Source organism: Eptesicus fuscus, chromosome 20, assembly GCF_027574615.1.
Source record: "Eptesicus fuscus isolate TK198812 chromosome 20, DD_ASM_mEF_20220401, whole genome shotgun sequence".
Taxonomy (NCBI): Eukaryota; Metazoa; Chordata; class Mammalia; order Chiroptera; family Vespertilionidae; genus Eptesicus; species Eptesicus fuscus.
The window spans coordinates 28,569,408-28,584,487 of NC_072492.1; the positions used below are offsets into that span (position 1 = coordinate 28,569,408).

Here is a 15,080-nt window from a genome sequence, read left to right on the forward strand (position 1 = left end):
CGGCGGCCCCGCCGTGGTCGTTCCTGTGCCGCCCACCGGCCAGACTCGCGGCGTCTGTCCACGGCGTCGGGTCCAGGTGGGAGGTGAGGAGAGGTCTGTTTCCCTTCGGAAGCCCAGTCCTGCACCTGGCCAGCCGGCTCGCGGATCCCAGTCCTACCTCCAGGCAGATTTACATCCTATGTCATGTTTCCCTTTCCCATCCAGTCTTCCCCAGACGGAAAATGGTCCCCGAGGCTGGAGGAAGGTGGTGGTGGTGGTGGTGGTGGGTGTGACTTGATTTTTATGATTTTTCCCCCTATTTTTCTTAAATAAAAGTTCATTTCTGTACAACCACGAACTCCGCGGACCGTGCGAGACACCCCGCTACCACACGGCCGCCTCGTTCATTTCGGGAGGGTGAGACAGGTGGTTCCCATAGCTCGCCCCGCCGTTGACCGACAGCGACGAGAAGGGCGGGCTTGGCCCGAAGACCTCGGCCGACATTGAGTGCAGAGGCCCCGGCAGGCTGGGCTCGGGACTGGGCGAGTCCCCAGGGGGATGCGCCAGGATGTCGGTGAACCGCTGCGCCTCGCTCGACGGGTGGTGGCCGGGCAGCGGGTGCTCCAAGCCGCCCAGGGGCGTCCCGGACGGCCCGGACGACGGCACGAACGGTAGGTCCACTGGTGTCTGAGCCTGCGAGGACGGGGGGCCTTGCGGGAAGAAGTCGTAGTTGCCTCCGGGCCCATAGTACTCGCTCTGGTAATCTGCGGAGCAGCGGGGAGGAGGATGTCAGGGCGGGGCCCTGGGTGGGGTGGGGTCAAGGGCAAGGGAGGCGCCCTCGCCAGCCGGCTGGGGGCTCCCTTCCCGTCCAGGCTGGGAGGAGGCTGGTGCACACACTGGAGCTGCTCGCTAACTGCCCACCCGCCTCATTCAGGGTCAGGGATTCCGCCTTCGGTGTTACTACCTCCCTCCAATTTAGTTCCCAGCCGCCCCCATCTCCCCTCTTATCTGTAGAATGAGAGAAGCGCCTGCGGCGCTGCCACCCGCTTCCAGCGAAGCCCACCCCGGCCTGGCCGAGCCCTGCACGGGGCCGCGCACCCACCTCCGTAGAAGGAGAAGGGCCCGTTGGGGAGGAGCTCGCCCGGCTCCAGGCGGTCCACGAGCGGCCGCATTCGGCGCGGACTGCGAAAGAAGGCGTGGCGCCGGGCGCCCAGCGCGCTCAGCTGCTTCATCCTCCGTTCCTTGGAGCGTCGGTTCTGGAACCAGACCTGAAGCAAACACGCCACAGGGTGAAGCCACAAAACCCCACTCCCCGTTTCAGGTTCGCCGCCCGGCGGGCCCCTCACCCTCCACGGCCAACTCTCAGAGCTCCGTGTGCGTGTGTGTGTGTGTGTGTGTGTGTATGCGCGTGTTGTGCATGGTGTTGGGGGTGGGGTCCTCTGAGTAGGGCAGCGCTGGGCGGCCCCTGAGCCAACGGGGAACAGGATTCCCGCCTGGAGGACCTGGGCAAGCTGCCCTGCCCTACGTGAGGCAGTTGGAGTTGTTTCTAACAGTCACAATGTCATAGTTACAGCTTAGATATTCAACCTCCCCAAGCAGTGTCAGACACAGTTTTCCTCCATGGTCCCTGGCAGCTCCCTCCCCCACACGATAGCAGACAGAGAACTAAACAGCCTCCTGTTGACACTCAGTCTCGCAACGATAGTGACACCAAAACGCACAATATCCTTTTCACACCCACACACAACCTTCCAGTGCCAAAGATACTTATCCACAGCAGCGCGCTCATAGTGACACAGACATGCAGCCGACCATTCTCGTGCGTGCACTTTGGCACAACCTCCCAGACGCTGCAGGGCCTCCCTCCGAGGCAGCTTGCGTGCGTGTGCACACTCAGCCTCCCAGGCACATCCACCCCCACCTTGGAAGAGCATCCAGGCACATGAACGGGACAACTAAACTTGGGCCAGAGACTCCACCCGAAGCACATGCAGTCTCAGACCCTTACCGCACCAGCACAGCGGCCCAGATGGCCACCTCCCCTCCCCATCCTACTTGGGACCAGGAGGGAGGGCTGACTCCCAGGAGACTGACCACCTCACCTTCTAACCAGGATGCCCCACCTCTCTCCGGAGGGGAAGTCTGTGCCCTGGGACTTGTCTAATTAGGACAAGAGATCCACAAAGTTGGGGTTAGGGATGGAGAGGGAGATCTCCTTGTGCAGAAGTCAGAGGAACCATTAGGTTCCACATGCGCAGTGACCTCTGGGCTCCTTCGGAACAGGAGTAGGTGGTGCAGGAAAAAAAGCGCCCCAACTCTCACTGGGTGTCCCACAATGTCCCTTCCTCCAACCTCCTGCGGAGCTCCCTTTCCCTCCCCCCTCGGCCACCACTATCACCGGGAAGAGGAGGGGACCTGGGGGTTTCCAGTCTTCTAAGCATGGGGCAGAGCTTCAACTGTCCAAAGGGGTAAGGATGTGGTGTGTCCGGGCTTCTCCTCACCCCAAGGCCAGCCTCCGCGAACTTGCTCAGCTCCTGCAGGCTGGCCTGGAGGAGTCCAGTGGGTCTGGGGGAACTGAGTGGACCCTGACCTGAATGACGCGCATGTTGAGGCCCGTCTCCTGAGCCAGCTGCTCGCGGATGTGGCGCGTGGGCTTCGGCGTCGCGGCAAAGGCAGCCTTCAGCGTCTCCAGCTGCTTGGCTTTAATGGTGGTGCGGGGCCCCCGCCGCTTGGCGCCCAGGTTCTGGTCGTCATTCTCGTTGCTGCCCCCTTCCTTGTCCGAGACGTTGGCGCTCTCCGAGTCCTTGGCGTCGTCCTGCGACGGGTCTTGGGAGTCCGGAGACAAACTGGGGTCACTGCCCGTGGTGGCTGGAGAGAAGGAAGGGACAGGTGTGAGCAGCGGCCTTGGCCCACCTTCCTCTCCCAGGGCCTGCCCGCCCCTGGGGAGCGGGCAAGTGGGGGCCTCACCCGAGTGGAGGCTGTTCTCTTTGGCGACGCTGCTGTTGCTTAGGTAATCCTCTTTGCAGACGAACTTGTTCTCGTCGATGATGTAGAGCTCCTCGCCGGTGGAGAGCTGCTTGTTACACATCATGCAGGTGAAGCAGTTCAGGTGAAACACTTTGCTCCGCGCTCTCCGCACCAGGTCGCTAGGGGAGATGCCCTGTGCGCAGCCCGCGCATTTTGTACCGAAACACCTGCAAGCGGGCAGGGGGGAAGGGGCAGAGAACACAGAGGCAGGGGGGAAAGACAGGGGGAAATAAATAAGCAGAAAATCGAGGAAGGCGAAAAGGAAGGGGGAAATGGAGAAAGCGAGAGAGAGCGTGCAAAAAAAAAAAAAAAAAGTAAGAAAGGCAGAATGCCCATCAAGTAGGCAGGAAGAGAGCGCGGGCACCCCGAAAAGTCGGGAGGAGATCCATTTGGTTCGAGTGAGAGCGCGCGGAGCCCAAACTGCCCCCACTCCTAGCCTCACGCCCAATGTGGTCCCCGAGGAAAAGCGCGCTGCCCGAGAAGGCGGCAAGGCGGAGAAGGGAAGGGGGAGAGGCACTTATTTTCCGACTAGATTCAGAAAACAGTCCCATTCTAATTAGAGCGCCTTATAAACGCCTCCCCAGCGCCGCTTTTCTCTTCGCGCGCCCTTTCTCCTTCACCGCCAAAGGACCCGCGCACTGGCGGGGGGCGGGTGGAGGGGTTGGCGAGGTCCAGTCCCGCTGCGGGTGAACCCACAGCCTGGGAGAGCCCAGACGGCCGCAGCTGGACCGCCGCCACGTTCAAGCCCAAAGACAGGCAGGTTGGCGCAAGCGAGAGCCGAGGCTTGGCTTTAGACACCGGGACGCGCTTTGCGGGAGGGCCGGGCCTCTGGGGCCCCCTGGCACGGTTCGCAGCTCCCCCGGCTGGGTTCCAGCCAGCACCAGGGAAAGCGGGCATGGCCTGCCGAGGCTCAGAGGCTCAGCCTGGGCTTCTCCTGGCAATACCGGCCTGCACAGCGCTTTGCTCCACGGTCTCCCTTAACCAGAGCCCCGCGTCCTGGGGTGACATTGGGGACAGGTGGCTTTGAACTCCCACCCCCCCCTCCCCCAGTTTGATCTGTCACGACAGACTCCGAAGAAAATAGAGACCTCGTCAGCCCAGGAAACTGGGAGATTTCGGGGAATTACAAATCGCGTTTGCTCCAGCTCTCTGTTGACCTGGGTGTTTGTTGTGGGTTTGGTGACCGAAACAGTGAATTTAAGAGAATACAATTAAAATGCTAAACGGAGGGGTGTCGGGAGAATTCGAGGCTTTTCCTCGAGGTTTCCCCAAGGAGGTGGCTGGGTGATGGGCAGTGCTTGGGAGAGCTCAGAGTGGCTTCCCCGCCCCAGAGCCCAAGTCCGCGTAGGGCGGAGGCCAAACCTCCCGCCCTCCCCAGGCAGCGGGGTGAGCAGGGGAAAAGGTCTTCACGGAGGCTGCAGCCTCTGGGCATTTCACAGTGACGGAGAGGCAGTTTGCCTAGGCCGGCGCTCGGAGGCTGGCTGGGGTTTAGGGAACGCCCGGGATGTGTAGGATAGGGGCGATTTCCTGCCGCTGCCTAGGCGAGCGGCTGTGACACCCAATGCAAAAAAGCTCCGCGGTTCCCGCCAAGACCTCTTGGAGACCTCTAGCCCCGGCGGAGAGCTAGACGGGGCTTCAAAGCTCAGCCCGGAGGGCGAGCAGCCCCGGAGGCCGGGAGAGCGCAGCTGCTGGAGAGCTCCGCGCACTGGGAAAGAGAGCAGCCGGGGCTACAACGCCTGAGGCCGCGCTGCCTTCCTCCCAGCTTGGAGGGGCTTCTGGGCCGAGGCGGGCTCAGACCCTTTTCTCCTAGGCACGTGCAGCGAAGCCGCGCGACCCACAATTTCCAGGGTGCAAGCAGGGACGCGTCCTGGGAGCCCAGCGCGCCAGCTGGCCAAGAGGCGGGCGCCTGCGGGACTGGGCTGCCCTCTCAAAAGGCAGTCCCTAACGCAACCACGCTGACCTCTGGTCCGTGGCTGGCCCCGAAGGGCCCGCGGGAAGAAGGGAGCGGCAGAGGCCCGCGAGGGAAGTACTCACCGGAAGAAGTCGTTCTTGCAGTAGAGCTTGCCTTCCCGGGAGAAGCACTTCTCGGTCAGGTTGCATTTACATTCACAGCACTGGACGCACTTGACGTGCCAGGCCCTGTCCAGCACGTTCAAGAGGAAGCGGTCCAGGATGGGCCTTTTGCAGCCGGCACAGTGCACCATGGTCTTTGGTTTAGTCGGGTGAGGCCCGGAGAGAGAAGAGCAGGTAGAGCAGAGGGGTTGACTCCCCAAGACGACCGAAATGAGCTCCCCAACCCTTCCGAAAAGAGGAGACACACACACACGGCGGTGCAAGCCAAAATCCGCACCAGGCAGGAAATCAAAAGAGGGGGAACCGGGGCAAACGGGGCGCCTCGGTGGTGTGCGGCCCGGGCGTCCCAAGGCCCCGGGGCACAGCAGCGCCACCACAGCTCCTGGGGTGAGGAACAGAGTCTCCGGCGGGCGCGAAAGCGACTCTTCTGCCCAGAACCCGCGGAGGAGTGAAGGTCACCCGGACGGTGCGGGTAACGGAATTAAATAAATAAAACGGGGACGGTGAAGGAAGAGGACGGCGCGACGAGCTGTTTGCAAGGGAAAGCGCCGCCGAGTTCTCACGGGCTTGAGGTAGAGCTGTCAGGAGTCAAAGTGCATCTGCTTTTGTCGGAGTGTGAGGGCCGGTGGTACGCGTGCCCGGCTGCCCGCCACCGGGACTTCCCCTCCTCTTTTTATAAAAGAAAAGAACAAAATGAGTTGAGAAGCTTTGGATCCTAAGCTGCAGGCATCGCACAGCGGGGTCGGGACGTGCTGGGCGCCCAGGGCGGGCCGGGGGAGGGGGCGGGGGCGGACCGTGGGAGGAGGAGAGGAGGGGAGGGCGGGAGGAAGACCTCGTAGTTGACTGTGGTTGCTGGGGGTTCTCCCCGTTTGGAGAAGTGTTTGTGTCGATCGAGAAAAGGAGGGGGACAACTCCGGGAGGACGCAGCCGGGCGCGCTCGCTAGCTTCCCACCGCCCCAGCCCCGTCACCTCGGCCCAGGGCCTGCCTGGCGGCCTCCGCGTTCTCGGGACCGCCCTCCCAGCGCCTGGACTCCGTCGGGAGGTGATTCGGGCTGGCTCCTCACCGCGCCTGGCGGTGCATCGTGGCTCCAGTCACAATTCGCGGCCGCCTGGGCGCGCAGCCCCGCATCGCTGGCCCACGCTCCGGCTGCAGGCGTCCAACCCCGCAGTCGCTCGACTTTTTCTTTTTCTTGTCCCCTCTTTTTTCGTTGTGGTGGCAAACCTGGCTTTCCTTTCTAGCCTCTTTCTTTCCTTTTTTTTTTTTTTTTCTTTTGCAGCGGGAGGAGTCGGGAAGAGGGGGAGTAGCTTGGAGCGCTTTTTAAAACGTCCCGGTGCAGCGGCTACAGTTCTGCGCGGCCGGAACAGCTCGGCACCGGCCGCCGCTGTCGCCGCCCGGGGCCGCGGTTCGTTGCTGGCTCTCCCTGGACAAGCGTCCCTCTGTCCCTGGTCTCCTGGCTCAGTCCGCCGCCCCGGCGCGTCTCTCCCCAGCTCCGGCGGCTCGGTCACTGCTCCCGGCTGTTGGCGGAGCTCTAGAAGCCCCCTCGCCTTAATGCAGCGCCCGCCGACGTCACCGCGGCCGGCGACCAATCAGCAGCTCGCGGTCCCTCTGTAAACCATTCTGCATCCCCAGGCCGGAGAGAGTGCGGGCGAGACCGCGTTTCGAGGATCAGTGGCGGCCGCCTCGGCGGCCCGGCGCGGTGAGCGCGGCGGGCTGCGAGGTGCCCCGGCCCCCTCCGGCTCCGGTAAGGCCTCGGTTTCGGTGGGAACGCGGGAGTAGGTCAGGCGGAACCGTTCTGCTGGAGGGGGGACGTATTCCAAGGCCAAACCTGGTTGAAGACAGGAGTGCAACTGGGTCTGGGAGCCCCGGCGGCCCTCGGTTAATTCATTGAGTGCTGGCTTCCCCCCCCCCCCCCCCCTTTCTCTTTGCAATCTTGGCCTAGAAGTTTGGCCCGAGCGCCGTGCGCGTCTTTGGGGGAGTGGTGAAGGGAGGGCCCTTGGCAGCGGAATTTCCCTCCTCCGGTCCTTCCTCCTGCTCCCCCTCCCCCAATCCATCCAAAGTCCACGGGGCCCCGGTCGCTGGGAGACCTAGGTGTCTGTTTCCCGCGGCGCGGTCTTGTCAAGTTGATTCCGGCCGTTTCCTGATGGGGGCGGGGGAGACCGGAGGCGCGGCGCCCGGGAGGGGACAGGAGTGGGTGGGGGAAACGCCTTGGGTGAAGAGTTGCAACCCGGACGAGTTGTTGTGAGAAAACTGTGATCCGGAGACACCTTTTACACAGAAAAACAAGCGACGAGGCGGGAGACCGCAGGGCTACAGGGGCGGGTGGGGGTGGGGGTGGGGGTGTCGGTGGGAAGGCGGCCGTGGGTTGGGGTGTGCAGCGCACGGGCAGGGTGAGCCCAGCTACCCGCCCTCCCCTTTTCCAGGCCTCGGGCTGGCCTCAACTTTCCCAGACAGCCGCCGACGGTGCACACCCCGCGGTGTTCACTCTCAGGGAGCCCCGGTACCTCACCAGTTCCCGCTCAGAGTATAAACTCGGGACCGCTGTCCTCGGGGGCGGGGTATCGCGGGCATGGCGGTCGCTTCGGGGTCCGGAAAGCCTTGGCCTCGAAGAGTCAGTCCGGCTCCCTGGCCCACACCAGTCAGACGCCAAATTCCGTTTCCACGGCACCGTTTCCATGCAGTGACTGGGACCTCTCCCGAAGTGAAATTTGAAGGCGGCAAAGCTAGGCAGTCCTGCTGTTTTGCTCCCCGTTTTGTTTTCTGTTTTTCTTCCGGAGAAGGGGTGCTAGGGAAGAGTATCCGGCCCTAGCGTGGGAGAAAAGTCAGGACAGGCAGTCAGCCCGGACCAGCCGGGATTTGGGGACTAGCCTTTCGACCCCACTCGCGGTGCAGGGTCAGACATCCCACACCAGGTCCGGGGCTCACGAGGGGGGAAATGAGCCCTGAACCCCACCTGCACTGCGCCTGGGAGGAGGGGGGGGGCGGGCCGGGAATCTAGCCCTTTGCAAATAGAATACCCTCTTCCGGCGAACCGGCAAACTGCTGCGGCGAATTTGGTTTGAGCCTCAGTGGGGTTGGGATTTTAGGGTTCTACCAACGCCCCTTGTCTGCCTCCACGTCTCCGCCCGCACCTACAACCCCGGGGCCTGCGGACTGCCCGCGCCCAGCCGCCGGCCACCTTTTCGTCGGAAGCCCAGCCCCGCCGCGCACCTCTGGCGCTCCGCCCACCCTGACCTCTAGGTGCGCAGCCCCTACCGCCTTCGCCGCACCCCCTACCGCCTTCGCCGCACCCCCTTCACACACACACACACACCTGGCTTCGGGCTCCTTACTGCGGGGAGGGCGGTGTTGAAGTTGGTTATCTCTGGGACTGAGAGCCTGACTGGGGATGGGAGGCCGTTTTCCAACCCAGCCAGCGGGCTTCGGAGGCTTAGACGTGGCTCTGCGCTCCCCCTGCGGACCCACACTTCAAGGGGAACAAGCCGACCCGTTCCCGGCCCTCCAGGACCCCGGAGACACTAGAGATGCGCGGCGCGGGATCCTCGCCTCCGCCTGCGGGGCCCGACGCGCCTCCCCAGCCCGCCGTGCTGGGTAGGTCGCGGGGAGGGGCTGGTCCAGGCCCGCGGTCCCCACGCTCCTCCCTCCCCCAGCTGTCTGGGCTCTCGCCGCCAGCGCCCAGGACCCAACCGCCCCTTTCTGGGATCTATAGCGGACCTGGTCCCAGCGGCTCGCCACCGCCCCCACCCCAGCTGGGCTTCTTCTTATGCAAAGCAGACGGGCCACGGGGGTTGGGGAGGGCGGTCGGCGGGGGACCTGTGAGGTGACAGCTGGACCCGGCTGCGGGCCCCTCCTGAACCCCACACCCGCCGCCGCCGCTTCCGATCGGGTGGGCAGGAGGAGGTTGCTGCACCCATCTGGGGGTTCAGGGAACCCTCCCTGTGGGGGGACCAGCGTGGCAGAGGAGCGGAGGGTGAGGACAGGATGCGGGCTCTGGGACAGTGGCCTCTGCGTGTCCCTGTGTCCAGATGGCTGGTAAACAGGCCGCGGGAACCAACCCAAGCGCCTACCAGGAGGTCAGGGCGCGCCACTCCAGGCGCGCCTCCTGGCCCTGGATTCTAGGTTTAAAGTCCAGATTTAACGCCTCCAGGGGGACAGCACACCAGATTGATGTTTTCTTCGTTTCCACTGAGTTTTTATTTTAAAATGTAACTGGGCACAGAGACATGGAGAGGAAACTGAGCGAGCTTTAATTCTCCGAAGCCGCTCAGCTCAGCTTTTAAACCAACAGCTGCTCTGCGAAGAGCAACAGCCTTCCCTCTACGCACACCCACCCCTCCCCAGGTCCCGTGAACTCTGGACTGGGCGCCCCAGGGTGCTCCCACCTCGCCCCGGACACTCTCGGGGAAGGCCCAGAGGCCGGGTTTCACAGGATGGGCTTTTCTTCTGAGCAAAGCGCCCGGAGGGTCAGCCCGTGGAGGGATCCTGGGGAACGGTACGGTCTGGTTCTGCCCGCCCTCCCCGGCCGCTCTGCAGTTTGCGGGGAGAAGGGGCCTGAACAAGCCCCATCCTACACCCCCTTTCTCACCGCTGCCTTCTTAGTTCCGAGCCCACTTCGCCTCCCTCCCCCGCGTCCTCGAGTGGCTCCTGAGGCCCAGGACCCGAGTCTGCTCCGCTGTTGATCTCCCAAAAGCGGCCACCGTCGATGCCTGCCCCTCCTCGCCCTCAGCGCTCCTATCCAGCCACGACCCCGGGGAACGGGCGGCAGGAAGAGGAGGAGGAGAGAGAGCCCTGGACGCTGCCCGCCCCAGGGGCCACGCCAACTGCACGGACCCGGTGAGGACGCCCGGATGCCACGCAGGAAACTGGCGCGGGCCTCTCGCCTCCAACCCGGCGCTCCCCATCCCGCCTTCTCTCCCAGCCGCTCCTGCCTCAGGTTGCCTTCATCTTACTCCATCACGCTCTCCTGGAGATGACCTCCTCGTGTGCAGCACTTCACAGTTTACAGCCCGAGGTCCCCTGGCCCACACCGTGGGAGCGGGGGTCGGTATTATCTCCTCCCGCCCCACCCCCCAGGAAGAAACCCAAGTGAGACGGTTTGCTCGAGATCCGTCCGTCGGGGCGGGACGGAAGGAGAGAAGTTTGGGGGGCTTGTCACCTTGCCCCACTACGTACTTGGCCTCGGCCAGGTTTTCCCAAGCGAAGGCTTGGGGGTGGCGGTACCCGGAGGCCAGGAAAGGGCGGCATCCGGCGGGGGTTGCACGGTGCGCGCTCCCAGCCAGCCCGGCTTCCCACGAGGCCGGCGCTCCCGGGCGCGGAGAGCGGAGCGAGGTCGAGCGAGCGCGGCGATCTCCGCTGCGAGTCAGTGCTGCGGGGCCGACCGGGGCGCGGCTGTCTCCGAAGGGAGGGGGCTGGGGACGGCAGGAGAGCGGGGAGCGAGGGGAGAGGCGTGGGGAGAGAATGAGGGCGGAAAACCAGAGGAAAGAGAGAGGGATGTGGAAGAGTGAGCCCCGATAAAAGACGTGCTGGGGGAAATGCATGGAAGAGTAGAGGAAAAGAAAGGGGAAAGACACTCAGCAACAACCAAAATAAAAATGAAAATGAAAAAGAAGGCGGCGGGGCCCATGCCCATCACCCTTCAGGCGCCGCGGGGCGGCCTGCGGGACTCGGGGACGCGGGGACGCGGCGGGGGTGTGACAGGCGCGCTCTTCGGCGGGAGACGAGGAGGCGGTGTGTTTGGTGGGAGACGCAGCGCCCGTGGAAAAGCGTGTGAGCGGCTCTGGGCAGGAATCCAACAAATAAATAAAACGTCTAAGACGGCGTGACAACAATGTGTATTTGGGTGCGTGCCCGTGTTCCCCTGTCTGAACACACACACCCCGTAAGGAAGACAAACGGGGCTCGTGCCTCCGAGTAATTAATCCTCCCACTAATTGACTCTCTCCCCTTACCTAATGGCGGTGGTCACTGCCGAGATCTGGGGAGATATCAAGTGGAAAGAGAGACCCCCAAAGCTAACTACCTTTGGGAATGGGATTGGATTCTTTCTGGACTTGGCGGCTCTAAGCCCCCCTCCCCTCTTTGGGGGGCGGGGGGCAGAGTTCAATACATGGTGCTGCTTCACCCTCCATGTTTGCATTAATAAAAATCTCCTCCGATTAGGGGTGACCAGGAGCCCTCCACACACACACACACACACACACACACACACACACACACACACACACACACAGGCCCTTCATCAATCTCACAGGCTGAAAGCCACCCCCTGCCCCTCTGCTGGACATTTCCTACCTCCCCTACTGCTCCCCACCCCCAGCCCACACCCTGCTCCCCTTCTTTCAGTCACTGCTTTCCCAGGACCTGAGGTGTGTCCTGCAGCCCTGGCTGGGAGTGGGGGAGGTTTTGAATGGTAGAGGGAGAGAGGGCTGCGGGAGGGATGAGGTCAGGGCAAGGCTGGGAAGAGTCTTCTGGGACAAACCCACCCAGACGGGAGTGGAGAGACACGGAAGCACAGTGGAGAGGGATGCACACCTGGCAAGTGTGAGGCCCCCGGGGACAGAAAAGAGGTGGCACATGTGCTGGGGAGGAGGGGGGCAGGAAGGTGACCATGTTTCTGTGATTGTGTGACTTAGGGAGACAGTTCTATCTGTGTGACCCTGGGGAGGGGCTCCTCTTACTCCCCCCCACAGCACCCCCAGTTTCCAGGACTGGAAAGAGAGGCAGGAGAATGTTGGACTTGGCAGGAAGGGGGGCCCAAGGCCTGCGGGGTGTCTGTGATGCAGCTTTGAGGCTTGGGTTTGGGAGGTGAATGTTAACTCTCGCCCCTTGGAGTTGGCAGGTTTGCCCTGTTGGCCTCCTCAGAGACTAAATAAATAATTGTTGAGATCCAGAAACCAGCCAGCCTAGAGGGAGAGAGGAAGGAGAGGGAAAGGGCAGCTCCCCAGGAAAAAAAAAAAAAAATCCACCCCCCACCCTACTAAACACATTCTTAATTGTCCCTTGGGAACATTTATATATTTGACCAAAGCAAATCCCTGAGCAGTAACAGCAAAATTCGTCATAGGGGCTGGCAGTCCAGGGAGAGTTGGGGTCTAGAGAAGGGGGAGGTGGGGAGATGGCGGGCATGCGTGAGAAGGAGAGAAACTCGGCTCTTCTCTCCCTGTCTGTCATGCCTTAGAGAGAAAGTGAGCAGGAGGAATAAAGTTCCAGAGGATAGAAAGAGAAGGGCATATAAAAGGCAAATCCAAACCAGAAAGGAAAGAACGTGAAGAAGAAAGAAAAAGGCGGGGAGGGGAGGAAAGAGAGGATAATAAAAAAGGGTGAAGGCGGCCCCAGGAGGCTGGGCCTTGTCCCAAACCATCCGTCTTCATTGTCTCTGTGTGTGCAAAGGCAACTCCGGCATAAGGAAAAGCCACTATTGGAGCCGCGGCTTTATTTTATATCCTATACATCAGGAGGGAGGCAAAGCTTTATTTTCGCCAAGAGACAGATATTTTATTTCTCTCTTACGGTTTTATGTGTGAGAGATGTCAGGTTGCCACAATGGATGGCTAATGCATAGGCAAGAGGAAGCCGTGTTGGCATGCTGTGTGTCATGGGGTCTTGGGGAGGGGGTGAGTGGGTCTGGGATTTAGGGCTGATGGGACACTCTGGGGGATTTCTGCTAAAACATCTCTCTTCATAAATCCAGAAGCATGGTCAGCTCAACAGGGAGAAGAAGGAGTTTTAGAGGGAAAAGAGTTGGGCTTAGTAATAAACGAACACACAAAGGAACCGCTTACCTTCCAACAGGCTCGGGCAACCGGGGCAAGGCGGCCCCGTGGAAACGCAGAGACCCGTGTCCAAACACACACTCACCATTCACAGGGAAGTGTTTCTTCTACAGAATACAATGTCATTTAACTTCCTATCCCCGTTTTATAATTTTCCGCCTTTCCCTTCCCCATCAGAAATCTTTTTTTCACCTCCGCCGAGCCTTGGGGTGGGGGGAAGAGCTATTAATTTGCAAATCATCTGATCTGTGAAAGGATCAAGATGCCTGTTTTTCACCGTTAAATCCAATGTCTTGAGCGGACACACACGTGCACACATGAGCCCATCATGCTGTGAATCCTGATGGGGGGTAGGTGCCAGATTTGAATCCAAGAAAAGTATGCTTTCTCCTTCAGGGCCTGTGCCCAAATTAAGCCTTAGATCTCAAACTACATAATGCTCATATTTTTAAACCCGGAGACAAGGGGGAGATGAGGTGACAAAGAGACAGAGAGAGGGAGGCGAGGGAAGTGTGTTAATTAACATGTTCCATTTAGGACTTAGACTAGTATCCCCTACTCCCAACCTCCCACCTGCCAAATAATTTCTTACAACAATTACCTTTATTCGTTCTAATGTCCTATTTTTAATTTTTTGATTTCTTGGCTTATATATCCACTGTGGAGCAAAAAGATGACCATGCTTTTTTCCTCTTTTCGGAGTATCAGCGGCGACACAGAGTCTCTAGACAATGGGGACCTGACCACACTGTCCTTAGCTGTGGCCTTGGGAGAAGACATTTACCCTTCCTGGGCCTCAGTTTCCCCCTGTGTAACACATGGGGATGGGGCTAAATAGTTGCTTAGATCCCTTCCAGCTCCAAACTCCCCTGACCGAAGGAGATAATGTGTGAAAACACTTTGTGAACGCTAAAGCCGGACGAATGGGGGATTATTATTACGATTCTAATCAATCCTCTTTTCTCCACATGGATCTTGGCTGTTTAGCGCCAGCAAACAGGCTAAAGAGGGCCGAAAGCGAGAAAGCTTAGCGGAGATGGAAAAGCTCCGTGGCGTGGACATAAAGAACCCTGCATCTCCAGAAACATTCTGTCTCTGTGTGGCCCCCAGGCCTGGTGGGAAGGGGTGGGGAAGAGGAGGAGGCCCAACTTGGTCTGATGCATTTCAGTCTACGTGGAGACACAAAGTGCATTTCTTCCAAAGCATCACTTGTCTCCAAGTGACTGACATAGGAACCTGATGTGAAGGAGATTTGCAATTGTGTGTGTTTTTTTCCAGAAAGAAAGGAAAAAAGCAAGGTGTAGCTGATTAGCAAGTTAATTATTTCAGTACCCCAAGGGTTCCAGTACGGTGGTAAGTTGTCCAGCCCTGGTGTAATTTCACAGTCCGTGCGTTTCCCTGTGAGCACCTGGGGTGTCGGGTCTGTCTCTCTCCATCCACCTGCCTTATGTCTTCCTGACACACCTGGGGAGATAAGGTGGGGCTGGGGTGATAGATAGTACAGTGTATGTATTTGGCCGAGGCTGCGGGGGGCGGGGTGGGGCATGGGCAGACAGAGAACAGAATGGAGGAAGCCTCTACCTCTACTGAGTGTTAATTATCTGCCCTTCTTTCTTTTTTAAAAAAAATCTTTTTAAAAATAAATATTAATGAGGCGGGTTATCGGAAAGGGGAGCTGTTGTGAGGTTATTTCCCATACTTAGCACAGACAGAAACTGGGTTTGAGTGGCCTTCTGGCCTCTCACCTCCTCCTAGCCCCGGCTGGCTCTCCAGTGCTCTATTTGCTTTCCCAACTCTGGCCACCACTTGGTCGGCTGTGACCTCCTCCAATCTGATTTCAAGATCTGATTTCCCCTTGGGGCAGAGGAGGGAGGATTGTGTGGTCAAACGGACACCTCCCTCAGAGAGATAAGTTGGGGATGTGAACATTAGCCTCAGAATTAGCAGCTTTTGCTGCTCTCTGCTCTCGTGGCTGGTAGGGCTGGCTCCCTGCTGCTCCTCCTGAGATGGACAAGGGAGGGCTCAGCAGTTTACTTAAGAGTGGTCCCATCTGCTCGGCCTGGCCTTTCATAAGGGGAGGGATTTATGCAGTGTCCTTGTGCACAGACCTGGGATTTGCCTGAAAACCTTGGGCCTCTGAGAATATTACCGAACGCTAAAATGTTCAGCCACGGAGATGATTCATGATTTATCTGCAAGGACAGGGTGCGTGTGGGAGTGTGTGTGTGTGT

The 15,080-nt window shown here is 60.1% G+C and overlaps 1 protein-coding gene across 1 annotated transcript; it reads right to left on the reverse strand.

Annotated features, from left to right (window-relative positions):
- Positions 1 to 363: 363 nt before the first annotated feature.
- LHX1 (LIM homeobox 1) lies at positions 364 to 5,210 on the reverse strand. The gene is made up of 5 exons (XM_008149509.3): positions 5,041 to 5,210; positions 2,947 to 3,173; positions 2,570 to 2,847; positions 1,082 to 1,247; positions 364 to 743 (listed from the first exon to the last, which is right to left on the reverse strand). The coding sequence occupies exons 1-5, from the start codon at positions 5,208 to 5,210 to the stop codon at positions 364 to 366; spliced, it is 1,221 nt and encodes a 406-aa protein (XP_008147731.1).
- Positions 5,211 to 15,080: the final 9,870 nt, after the last annotated feature.